The sequence below is a fragment of the Armigeres subalbatus genome, chromosome 3 (assembly GCF_024139115.2).
Source record: "Armigeres subalbatus isolate Guangzhou_Male chromosome 3, GZ_Asu_2, whole genome shotgun sequence".
NCBI lineage: Eukaryota > Metazoa > Arthropoda > Insecta > Diptera > Culicidae > Armigeres > Armigeres subalbatus.
Genome location: NC_085141.1, coordinates 176,921,806 through 176,934,813, shown reverse-complemented (window position 1 = coordinate 176,934,813; position 13,008 = coordinate 176,921,806). Strand labels below are relative to the sequence as shown.

At 39.3% G+C, this 13,008-nt stretch overlaps 1 protein-coding gene across 1 annotated transcript; it reads left to right on the top strand.

The window, feature by feature from the left end:
- Positions 1 to 1,518: 1,518 nt before the first annotated feature.
- LOC134220458 (dephospho-CoA kinase domain-containing protein) lies at positions 1,519 to 11,488 on the top strand. The gene is made up of 4 exons (XM_062699516.1): positions 1,519 to 1,902; positions 2,271 to 2,565; positions 10,881 to 11,014; positions 11,083 to 11,488. The coding sequence occupies exons 1-4, from the start codon at positions 1,791 to 1,793 to the stop codon at positions 11,247 to 11,249; spliced, it is 708 nt and encodes a 235-aa protein (XP_062555500.1). The 5' UTR covers positions 1,519 to 1,790; the 3' UTR covers positions 11,250 to 11,488.
- The last annotated feature ends 1,520 nt before the right edge of the window (positions 11,489 to 13,008 follow it).

Sequence of the window (13,008 nt, the reverse complement as noted above, 5' to 3'; positions counted from 1 at the left end):
CAAATTCCCCCCCTCAAATAATAATCAGCCACAAAAATCAATAGGGGTAGAATAAAATATTTGTTCCAGCTTACTTTCCATCGAATTAAGGTAGGGGAACAGACGGCTTTGGCAGGTTTTGTTCTATTATTGGCAGGGGGGTTTTTGTCGACCGAATTTTATGAAATTTGGCCACAATATTCTTTGATATGCAAAGAATGTTCGGGCCAAATTTGAGCATAATAAGTCATAAAAAACCCCCTGCCAATAATAGAACAAAACCTGCCAAAGCCGTCATTACCCCTAGATAATGTTTTCTTCTTTCTTTTATTTAGGTATAGGTATGTATATTGAAATTTTAACTTTATCTATATAATTTTATCATTTGAAAAATATATGAAATGTCATATACATTATTCCAAATAATAATTAGATGTATTAACTTTAAAATCAATGTGCTCTTTATTAAATAATAATGCTAATGGTTTGAATAGTCGCGGTTCTGCCAATCCCGCATCGAGTGCCTATGAAAAATAATTCATTTTCACGCACACCGTATCAAACATTTCTCGACACAATAATTGAGGTTTTTCTTCATCTAGTGTATGTAAAATATTCATAAATATGTATTATTTTATATAGCAAAGTATAACAACCCGAGCAAAGCTTGGGAGCAAATCGATAACTTGTTGTGATGCTGTGAAATCGCCGAAAATTATTACTTTATTTTATATCTTTTTGGTCGTTAGGGTTAAGGTTAAAATAACAAAATGTATAGCAGAAAAATCTTACTGTGACATCGAAAACTATTCCTGCTATCGATGAGAGCAAATCGAAAACTAAATTTGATAAGAAAATTGTTTTGAGCTTTTTGGTGGAATGTCTTCAGTTTGTACCATCCCATTTAATTCAACCACTTGATTGTACCTTGACAGATACGTATTTCAACCTTAACAGTAAGATCGTTTTCAGTGTCTCGTACTCGTAGTCGAGTCATGTACAAGACACTGAAGATGGCCTTACTGTTGAGGTCGAAATACGTATCTGTCAGGGTACAATCAAGTGGTGGAATTAAATGGGATGGTATACAAATTCTTCTTATGACAAGTAAATTTTATATTGGTTCCGATAACAAAATAAGAATACAGCTTGATGTCAGATCATACAATTTAGAAATCTACAGCAATAAGATCAAAATATGTATAGGTATAATCAATCAATTGTGATGATTCATATTTGAAATCAAAATATGATTTCAATTTGATAAAATATGTTTTCTGTATGCTTTCATTATGCTTTCAGACTTTGCTCGGGAAGACGATTTAGCAGAATACCCCGACCATTTATAATGAATAAATAACACTGTTGAATATCAAGCTGCGAGACGGCAATATCTCAGTTGGGACATAAAGTGAGAACAACATTGGGCGAACCATGAACTGGAGATCTTTTTTATTTAATACGCCCCTTGTGTATCTCGTTGCTTGGAACTGACGTTTAGGTCCATTTCTGACTCTCGCTGTCATTTTGAATTAAAAATATTTTTATGCTTGCATACTTTTCTGTCTGCTTCGTCCACCACAGCATTACTCGCCAGAATTTTATAAAAGATTTGAACATCATTGCACCTTATTTATCTTGTTCGAGATATATCCAGTTTTGCTTTGATAAGAGGATCAAACGAATTACGATTATTGTACAAAGAGTGCTGGATTTATTTACCAGTCGTGATTGGATAGTGAAATTTGATAATCATAGAAAAAAGTAGAACAATAGTGTTTCATTTATCTAGTTGACAGAACTCTATCATAATGTTTCTCGTCGCATTGACTGGAGGAATTGCTACGGGTAAAAGTACGGTATCGAAGGTTTTCCGAGAGAATGGAGTTCCGGTTATCGATGCTGATGCTATCGCACGTCTTGGTAAGTTTAACACCTACACTTTCTTTTCAGTCCTTTTCTCCCCCTACATAATATGTGGTACTGCACGTAAGTGAAACTAGAGCATTGTTCACCATTGGACTGATCGTTTCATGCACTGATTAAATTTTGGACGGTCAATTTAAAATGCTAATTAATTCCACACAGTTGTGTGGAGTTTATGCTCGTTTCCGTTAAAATTAACTCAAGCATTCTAGTGTCATCCAGTATTCATATTGTGAGAAGCGTTAAAATCTGTTGCATAACAGATTTTCATCGACATATTTTGATTACTATAATACTTACTACACACACCTACCATATATCAAACCAATCACAATTACCTACATGATATGGTTTGATCTTTTCAGTGGTTGAACCGGGAAAGCCGGTATGGCACAAGATCAAGGCGGCATTTGGAGATAGCGTCTTCCATCCGGATAGTGGCGAACTGAACCGCGAAATGTTGGGCAAATTGATCTTCGATGACGTGGAGAAACGACGGCTCTTGAATGAAATCACGCATCCAGCCATTCATAGTGTCATCTACAAGGAAGTTATCAAATACTTCTTCCTAGGACATAATTTTGTTGTGCTAGATCTGCCATTGCTGTTCGAGACGGGTGTTATGCTGAATTTGATGCATAAAATCATAACCGTTACATGGTGAGTATTATTAAATAATTCAACAATATGCCACACGACAACACTATAAAATATTCAAATTTGCTACAGCAAGATCTCTGTAATTAATAATTCTACTGACTAGAAAATTCGTAAACATGCTTCAAAATAAATAGGAAATAAAATCGGTAAATGTTTGGTAGAGCAAACAATGCAGTGCCGTGGACAACCTTTCCTCCCCACTATAAACTACGATTCTTGTATGCATTTGTAGTTACAGGGCTGGTAGCAAGTCACTTTTTTTAGCCTAGTCACTAAAAAGTCACTATTTGCATCCAAAAGTCACTAAAGTCACTATTTTTCGGAAAACGGTCACTAAAGTCACTATTTTCGCACCACCGTTTGTAAAAAAAGTTCAAAATAAAAATCATTTGTACCTACCATTATCATCATCAACCAAATCAAATGTAAATCTGTTAGCAAAATATATAAAGTTTGAAAAGTTGCTCCAAGGCCGTCTTATGAAAGGCAGAGTGGGTTCGAACCATGGACTTCGGGATCGAGAGACACACAGACAGACCACACAGCAAAGCTTGGACATACGTTTAGGCAACGCCGTATATAAAGCGCAGGATTGTTACGACTACGAGGATTTCGCGATTTTCGCGGTTTTTGCTGTTCTCGCGGATTTGAGACGGATTTACATACTCTGATATTTCCAAGAATACGATGCTAATTTTGTAATCATAGTAAGATTCTCGAATATTTCTATAAAACCAGAAACTATGATAGCTTAAAACCGAACTTTGCTGAAGAGATAATGCAAAATAACGGGGTGAAAAGATAGCAACAAAATTGTTTTTTTTGTTGCTCACAAAAAATTTCGGATCTTTGTCATTACTATCTCCGACAAAAACAAAGCTTTGTCGTTGGTTCTCTTTTGTAGCATGTTTTGCATGCGCATCCAAGAAAAATTGATTCCCTGGAAACTCCACATTTGAAGTCAATGCTTACCCAATTTTTTGGATATTGATTGACCCCTCTACGACGAACCACACAGCATGATATTGTCGGCGTAGCACCACATTAGAATTCGGACATCGGGACTTCCGAACCTAACTATCTTCCGAAGTTTTATCTGTCAAACTATTGATTCGTTATTTGGCGCAGCTTTAGACGGATCTAGCACTACTTCCTAAGTTGGGCAAGTTGCCTGTATTTAGAGAAAAACCCACCTTCGTTATAAAAAGCTTCCTAACTTTGTTTCTCTTAGAGGAACTTTCACTGTAATTTCTGTAGCTACGACCGCATAAATCTTTATGTAAAATTCCGTAAAAAATCCGTCTTGACTTTGGGAAATAATTTTCGGAAGGTTTTTCACCAAACAATATCTACAGGAATTCTCAAAAAGATTTCTACCGGAATTCATGAAAAATCGCTTGTACTTGAAGGAGATTTTTTTCAGGGATTCGCGGAGAAGTTTTATAGTAATTGACGTGCAGTTTCCGCGGAAATTCCTGAAAGACAGCAGGAATGTCTACAAAATATTCTGGCTTGAATTTATGGTATGAAAGAATTTCCGGAAGTTTTTGTGCTGACATTCGCCATCTGATTTCTGTTGGAATTTCCGTTTGAACTCCTGGAGAAAGATTTTACAAGGATTGAAGTATTTTCTGCACAATTTCTGAAAAACAAAATCCTAGAAATTTTCACAAGGTTTTCCACAGAAAATCAACTTCCGCTGAAATTTCTGAAAAAAATTCAGAGTTTTCCAAAGCAATATCCAACTCTGTGGTATTTATGATGGTGTCGCCAAGTCGTCTGTCCCCTGCTAAGATCCATCCTCTCCCTAGTTACAATGAAGATGCGCAAGGCCAGCAGTAGTAATCCTCATGATTTTGTAATTTTTGTCTTCTCTTGATTTCTGATAGCATTCTAATAAGGATTTGAAAACCTTGATAACCCTAGTTTCCGAACTACTACGAGTTACTCAGTAACAATACGAATGCAACTCAGCTCACTACCTGGTTAATACTTCATACAAAAGTCACTATTTGGTCATTTTTTCTGCTTCTGAAAGTCACTATTTGGTCACTTTTTTCGTCATCGTTGGTCACTAAGCCACTATTTTGAACGGCATTTATCGCTACCAGCCCTGTAGTTACTACTACAGTACAGTACAGTAACATTTTCCTCCCATTGTTCAAATCGATTATTGATCAGGCATGGCGTTGTACAATTAGTGTTGATCTCAATTTAAAATAAAAAAAAACTAATATGGGAAGTGTACCGGTTTTAACCACCTTAGTGCTTAATTTGGCCAACCCTGAAAATGCATATTTAAAAAAATATATCAACGGCGAAGCAGGATAAGGGATATACCTCCTGTTAGAGCTGATAAAAACCCTCGTAAATTGCTTCACTTCTGGAGTGATGCGAGAAACTGGCCAAATTAAAAACATGGCCAAAGCTGCTACAGTTACCCTAAAGAAAAATAAATGATATTATCTACATATATAAACAGGCTACGGCTAATTTCTAAATAACCCTGCTTATGGACGGAGCAAGATTACTTTTGACAGACACATTTTAACGCTGTGGAAGGTGGTCAAAGGAAGTGCAAACCTCTTCAATATGAACAGAGGTCACCGGGCGTGCATTGTGATTTTTTTTGTTCTCTTCGCGGTAAATGAAAGTAAATATTGGTCGTGTCGCTAATTCGATCGAGCAAAGCCTGCTCCGACGAGTATGATATATAATTATTGCGAGCTGAGGCATGTTTTCGGGCGGGTCACCGGGGTCTCCAGTTCAATTGAGAGGAAAATGAATAGAGCTATGTAAACGCTCTATTCACTTTTCTCTCAATCAAACTCGTCTCATAGATTGGTTATCATTTCGATGAAAAAACGGGACAAACGCACTTGCAAAACGGGACATGTCAAAAAAACCTTTTGACAAAATTCAAGAGCTGTGGAAATTTCAAAATTTATGCGCTTAATTTTCATTTTCCGTGTTAGAAGTTAGAGAAATTATTTAGAGTGGATCATTTTCACCACCATAACCTTCTACAGTATACCCCCGCTGATCCGACAAATGTATATACAAATGTATGGCTGGACTATCGGGGTTTCTCTTGTTAATCCGACTGTCAAATCCATACAAATGAACCAAAACAAAATCACAGCACAAATTTGAAAACTGACAGCATAATGTGTTTAAATGGGTGTTGATACTTTTTAATCCGGAAAATTCCGAATTAGCGAGATCCGGACTAACGAGTCGTCGGACTAGCGAGGTCCTGATAAGCGGGGGGATACTGTATTGTATTAAGTTAAGGTGATTATAGATTGAAGCCAGAAATCGGTCATTTTGTAAACCACGTGCTTTTCCAATATTTTTTTCAAGAGCACTAGATGAAAGATCCATAACGCGTATGGGTCTGAAATAATGGTAGTTTGTTTGCTTAGTTATGCTGAACAATCATAATTTGAGTTTCGGCACTGTACGAAAACTATTACGCCAGATTTGGGCTTTTGGAATAGATAAACGAGTTGCATCAGCTGTTGGGAGAACCATCCATCGTTCACACCGCGAAAATCGGAAGACTGCGGTGGGCCGGGCACGTAGCCAGAATGTCGGACAGTAATCCGGTGAAAATGGTTCTCGACAACGATCCGACGGGAACAAGAAGGCGAGGTGCACAGCGGGCAAGGTGGATCGATCAGGTGGAGGACGATTTGCGGACCCTCGGCAGACTGCGTGGTTGGCGAAGTGCAGCCATGGACCATGAATGGAGAAGACTTTTATGTGCAGCACAGGCCACTCCGGCCTTAGTCTGATAATAAAAAAATAAATGTAGATAAAGAATTCGAAATTCACCACGGGCTTCATTCTATAATCACCTTAATTAAACTACAAATATTTCGTTTTTCAAAGGGCCGCGAACAAAAACACGAAGGAACAAAAAATAACGCATTTTTTAAAAATATTTTTTTGAATATTGTGGAATTTCGAAATTTTATTTTAATTCACTCTTAAGCATACCTTAAGGGCTTTATTACTGACCAATATTAGAATTTTTTCCATTAGAGAGATAATAACAAAATTAAGAAGACAAATATGTCAAAGACAAATTCAAAAAGCAATAGGTTAGGATTATTGATTTCCCGTGCTAAAACCCTCAACAAGGAAAGAACGTATTAAAAAAATGTAATTTTAATTGCTTCCATAAATATGGTTGGCGATGTCCATGGCTTTCAAAAAAGCGTGACTCATACAATAAAACAAAACCTGGCTTATTTGTAGGCTGGTTTACAGCTCGGACTCTCGGAGATTTCCGCTGGATTATATTTTGAATAGTTCGAAATTTTATGTTCTACAACGGAATCAAATAGATCTCGCGGACATATATAGAAGAGAAAATTTCAGACATGCTCCTGATCTGTAAACTAGTCTTAAAGTACGTGAGGACCGAAATCCGAAAAAAAAATTTCCCTCGGTTTGCCTTAAACTCGATTTTGGTCAGCTGGTTTATAAACTGTTTTTCCAGTGAATGATTTCGAAATATTCAGAATTATTCACAAATACTTCGAATAATTCTTAATGTTTCGATTCTTTTCGAACGAAAAATATGCGGTAAAGCAAATAAAAAAAAAAAGAATTTCCTACTTCGCAAGAAAAAAAAATCAAAAATAAACTTAATCTGGAAATTAGAATGTCTGTCCCTGCGCTTCATTTTCGTTGAGGCGTGATCTGATTTTCCGGATATACTTGCCTACCAAGTTACCGGTTCCGTTCAGTCCTCTGTAAAATTGACCAAATTTTAATGCCTCCGGAATAACTTTAAGAAAAGTCGATCCATGCAAAAGGGAAGATCCATTAATTACGTAACGCAAAAATTGGACTTTTTCAACCCCCCTCCTCCCTATGTCACACTTTTTGTATGAAGCATCTGAAAAATTTGTATGGATCGTCACACTTCACTCAACACCCCACCCCCTCCCCCTCTAAGCGTTACGAAATTTGTGGATGTTCCCAAATCCAAAACGACATAGATAGCATTTTTTTAAAAGCAACACTAATAAGGGGTCGTACACTAATTACGTAAGCACTTATAGGGGGAGGGGGGTCTGGCATTTTCTTATGATTCATATAAATAACAAATTATTTGTTTGGGAAAAATCTTACATGGGGGAGGGGGGTTAAAAACCCTGAAAAAATGCTTACGAATTAGTGTACGGGCACTAACATAACATCTCAATCTTTTTTGATGGGATTCGTCCACTTTCATAGTATTTGGTTTTTGATTCCTGCCTAAAATATTGAATTTGTTTGAATAATATTTTGAAGCTCTTTGGGAAAATCGATGAAAAAATGGGACAAATTGAGGATTTTTTAGATTACGACGGTCTAAGGTCTAAGAAACGTCAGCCTACTCATAGATCACATCACTTACTGATCCAGATGAATAATCTCTTATACTGTCCATGATGGCATATTTGTAACACTCGCATTTTTGTTCATTTTATAAAACGCCTGTGAATCGTTCAGAAAGTTCAATTTACTGCATCTAATCCCCCACCAGTAAAATAGGCTTTACTACCTTGCTTATCTGTGGTAAGCTGAAAATGATTGAGTTTGTGGGGAGGATTGACAAATGATTTACAAAATCAATGAAAATGTAAATGTTACAAATATGCGATCATGGGCAGTATAGTTAACAGAACATCCTATTCCAAGATATTTGTGGAGATACAAATGTGTTCTCGGCATGGGGATTACTACTCCGCCCACCTTCACCGGAACTTGGGAGGGTTAGGAAGTGTTGATGTAGTTGATGTAATGCGGCGACTCAGCGACGTCCTCAAACGTATCACAGAGTTGGATGTTGGGGAAGGTATTCGTTAGGTCAGGATTTGCCTGTAGCTAACAATGTGACCATGGTTGACCTTACACCATTACGATTATTACATCTATGGTAACACACCACGCAATGGTATCTACCCCGCGTTATGAGGGTACAAAACCAAGGTGAACACAACTACGTGGTGTTCCAATCTGGTGCGCTGTTTTCGTTTGGTGATGCGCTATACAGCGAACCACTTCCGAAATTAAATTTAACGTATGAATTGTAAAAAAAAAACCCAGATTAATCCACCCAGCGGCGATGATGCCTTTCTCGTGCATCGTAAAATGTACTGAAAAAATCACATAGGAAAGGTCAAAAAAGCACTTTAGGGGGATAGATCGCATATTTTCTATCATTTTGCATGTTTTTGCATTAATTACTATGCATTTCCACCATTTTTGAAAAAAAAAATTTTCGATTTTGAAATTTTTTTTCCAAGGGGGGACCCTTGGGAAAAAACAATGATTTTTCAATAATTCCGAAATGCAATGTCCGATCAGGCCAATTTTCAATAGCAAACAATGGGACCGCATTCCCCGTCGAATGCAACTTGTTGCGAGTAAATCGGGTAATGCTAAGTTCCAAAAAGTGTGTCTACAAATTTTGTACACATACACACATACACACACACACACATACATACATACACACAAACAGACATCACCTCAATTCGTCGAGCTGAGTCGATTGGTATATAACACTATGGGTCTCCGAGCCTTCTATCAAAAGTTTGGTTTTGGAGTGAAATTATAGCCTTTACGTATACTTAGTATACGAGAAAGGCAAAAACCCAACTTCGCTGATGGCTAATTCGGTTTTCTACTAAATTGATAATAATAGGTATTCCAATAGACCAATGCAAGATCATGATCTAACCTCACTTATTCGACAGTTGACAGAGCTTATTTACGGGGTGTTAGAATTAAAATCGATGAGCCGGAAATAAAACTTCATAGTTTTCGTTCAAAATCATTTTTATTCCAATAAAGTACAACGATTGGAAAGTCGGATCTTGGAAAGTGAGAATTTTGAATGTACCCGCATGCGTCGAGCTCCTGGCTTGTGAGCTGCAGAAGGTAGGCGTGAGTGTGGCAGCAATCCAGGAAATACGGTGGCCCTGAACTGGAGAACGAACTCCGGTCGGTAGTGGCCAACAAACGATGTACCGCCATCGGGGGTGACAATGGGTCTGGGGGGTGAGAATGGGTCAGCGCTCTCACCGACAGGCTAGAGGTCGTAAGGCAATACCGTTCAAAAGGTCTCTTATATTTCAGTCTTCTTCTCCTCAGATACATTCAATCTATTCCACAAGCATTCTAAGTAGTTGAAACAGTGACCCATTCTCACCCCCATTTGACCCATTGTCACCCCCGACGACGGTAAAGATTGTCATCGGGGATGTAAATGCGCAGATAGGAAGAGAAAGTTTCGTTCGCCCTGTCATTGGTACGGAAAGGCTTCATTCCGCTACCAACGATAGTGGTCTGAGTCTTGTGACCTTTACTGCTTGTAGAGGGATGGCAATCAGCAGTGCCTACTTCGCTCGTAAGAATATCTGCAAACATACCTGGCACGATCCGAGTGGAGACACTTGCTCACATATAGACCACGTGCTGATCGACGGACGACAATTCTGGGATGTTATAGATGTAAGGCCCTTCAGAGGCCCGAACATTGACTCGGATCACTAACTTGAAGTTGTGATAATGTTTTGTTAATTAGTTATTATTATAGTGACCATACTAGTTTTAAATCATCATTAGAATTACGAACAATCTATTGATGTACACCATAAATAAACAACAAGTTGCAAAAATTCGGGCGCGACTTTTCAGGCCACGGGTCAATTTTCAATTTGGTATATAAGAGGGACTCTCGAATAGTGTCTTATGTATGAAGCAGATGATTCGGCTGCATTCATTGATTTTTTTTTGAATTATTTGTTTCTGCGAATATTGATATTTTAGTTCTTCACCATCTATAGAGTACTGCATGATGACGTAGTTTGACAGTTCACAGACCTTGTTTATTCGTTAACGGGTCTGTTGCCGTTGAATCAATCAGTTTGCTCTACTTTTGCCTTTCTTGGTAACTGTAGAATCTTCGGTAGGCTACCTTACCAGGGTTGCGCTACCTACATCGCGTTGACGGGGCTGCCTTCTCGATGCTGACACAATGCAGCATGGTGTGCACAGCTTTGCTTAGAGTCCCTTGCTGGTACTCGGACGATGATCAGCCGCCCCTAACATGGGAAACTGATGCTCGATCAGATTCGCACCTCCGGAGAGGAGCAAATCCCCCTTCCCTTTCAGCATACGACCATAGTTCCCACCGTGCTCAAAGTGTTCAAAATATTTATGTTAAAATCGTCTCACAAATCATACAAAATAGGCGTTCCTCAATCATAAGGTTCACCTCAACACGGATCTCGAATTTGTTCCCATTCCAGCGAAGAAGACATCCAACTAACAAGACTGATGGATCGCAACCATTTATCGGAGGCAGATGCCAAGAAACGTATCAAGCAGCAGATGCCATTGGAGCAGAAGTGTAGTCAGTCCCATTTCGTGGTAGAAAACTCAGGTTCCGACTAAACAAGTTTTTGAAGTTTTTCGCGCCATCTAAGACCATTTCTTTTTTTTTCTCCACAGGAACTCTTCAGGATACTGAAGAACAAACCATCAAAATACTGAACGTTCTGCAGGATAGCAACCAACATTGGAAGATTCGGGGTGTCATATTTGCTACGGCTGCAATTCTGTTTTCGAGTATAGCGTGGGTATTGAATTACAAATATAAGTTCATATCTAGCAACTAACATAGGAGCCGGCATGGGCATGGGATCAGGTTTATGTTCGATTGAAATGTGGTTTCGTTGGAGATATTAGGTCTAGCAAAGCGATTATAATTCCTTATGTTTACTATTATGAATATTTTCAAACCATTAAATGGACTTGAAGAGCAGTGTTCTAGTGTCAGTCATGTGCATTTTATTTACTTCAGTGAGTATAATGTATTCCTTCATGAATGAAACAAAAATAGATTTGAAATCATAATCATCTTGGTTGACACTTTTCTTTAGAATCCGAAAAATCTCTGCTGAATGAACTCAACTTTTAAATTAAATTTGAATCGGTCTCGGTCCTCCGGAAAATCGAGTTTTGTCTATTCCCTGACAGTTTGTATCGTGTCTCGTTAGCCCTCGTTTGGTGTTGCAGCAATCTCGCACATGCTGCGTTCTTCTCCTCCACTATCTGCTCACATTGGCCGCCATATCGTTTCTCTGATTCGGGGGCACCGTGCCTAATGCTGCGGTTGCGTTGCTACCAATGGCAGATCGAATATCTCTCTAGTCATCTTCAAAAGAAGCTGATCTTTCGTTGGTGGTGCCATTTCTAGCTGTTACGCGTAGAATTAGGATAGTTTACCGTATTGTAGCCGTCCAATGTCCGCGGCGTTTGACCTCGGAGCGTCTTGTGCACCGTCGAGATTTTTTGGGCAGCCGTACTGCAACGAGTTAGTGGTTGGATTTTATATGTTTTTTTTTCTTCCTAATGGAGGGGGAATCTGCTCAACAGACATCCTGGGTTGTCCAGGAAGTGCGGGGTTAGGGATCACCTCCAACAGCAAACGAGGGAGGCAGGACTACATCCCCGACCCTCTAAACCAGCGATTCTCAACCTTTTTCATGAGAGGTACCCCTTCGAACCTTTGCATCAATTGAGGTACCCCCTATTTTTTGCTGCAAATAAAAATAAGCGTAACTCATAAGACATGGACGAGAAAGCTGACGGAATTTATGGGTCTCCTTAAAGTGGGCTAATTTTTTTATTATTCCGTGCAACTTTCCAATTCACATTGAGTTTAACCATCAAGCTTCCTCCAGAACTTTTATCACTTGAAATGAGGCTTCCGGGCCTCTTGAAAGGATGCTTCCGGGACTCTTGAAAGGAGGCTTCCGGGCCTCTTGAAAGGAGGCTTCTGGGCCTCTTGAAAGGAGGCTTCCGGGCCTCTTGAAAGGAGGCTTCCGGGCCTCTTGAAAGGAGGCTTCCGGGCCTCTTGAAAGGAGGCTTCCGGGCCTCTTGAAAGGAGGCTTCCGGGCCTCTTGAAAGAAGGCTTCCGGGCCTCTTTAAAGGAGGCTTCCGGGCCTATTGAAAGGAGGCTTCTGGGCCTCTTGAAAGGAGGCTTCCGGGCCTCTTGAAAGGAGGCTTCCGGGCCTCTTGAAAGGAGGCTTCCGGGCCTCTTGGAAGGAGGCTTCCGGGCCTCTTGAAAGGAGGCTTCCGGGCCTCTTGAAAGAAGGCTCTTAGATATAGGCTAACGAGCCTTATAAAAGGAGCCTCCCGAGCCTCCCCGAGGAGGATTCAGGGCCTCTTAAAACGAGACTTTCAGGCTTTTGAAAAGTAGTCCGAGCCTCTTGAAATGAGACTTCCAAGCCTCTAGAAAGGAGGCCTTCGAGCTGCTTGGAAGTAGGCTTCCGAGAATCAAAGAAGGATGCTTCTAATTTTCTTGTAACGAAACAACTGAGCTTTTAGGAAAAAAAACCCTTCATACCTCTCAAACGGAGGCTTCCGAACCAT

Bases quoted from the DNA above. Each gene is read 5' to 3' on its own strand.
- LOC134220458 (XM_062699516.1), top strand. From the start codon at position 1,791: ATGTTTCTCGTCGCATTGACTGGAGGAATTGCTACGGGTAAAAGTACG. The intron at 1,903-2,270 runs GTAAGTTTAACA...TGATCTTTTCAG, and splicing joins TGATGCTATCGCACGTCTTG to TGGTTGAACCGGGAAAGCCG. The intron at 2,566-10,880 runs GTGAGTATTATT...TTCCCATTCCAG, and splicing joins AAAATCATAACCGTTACATG to CGAAGAAGACATCCAACTAA.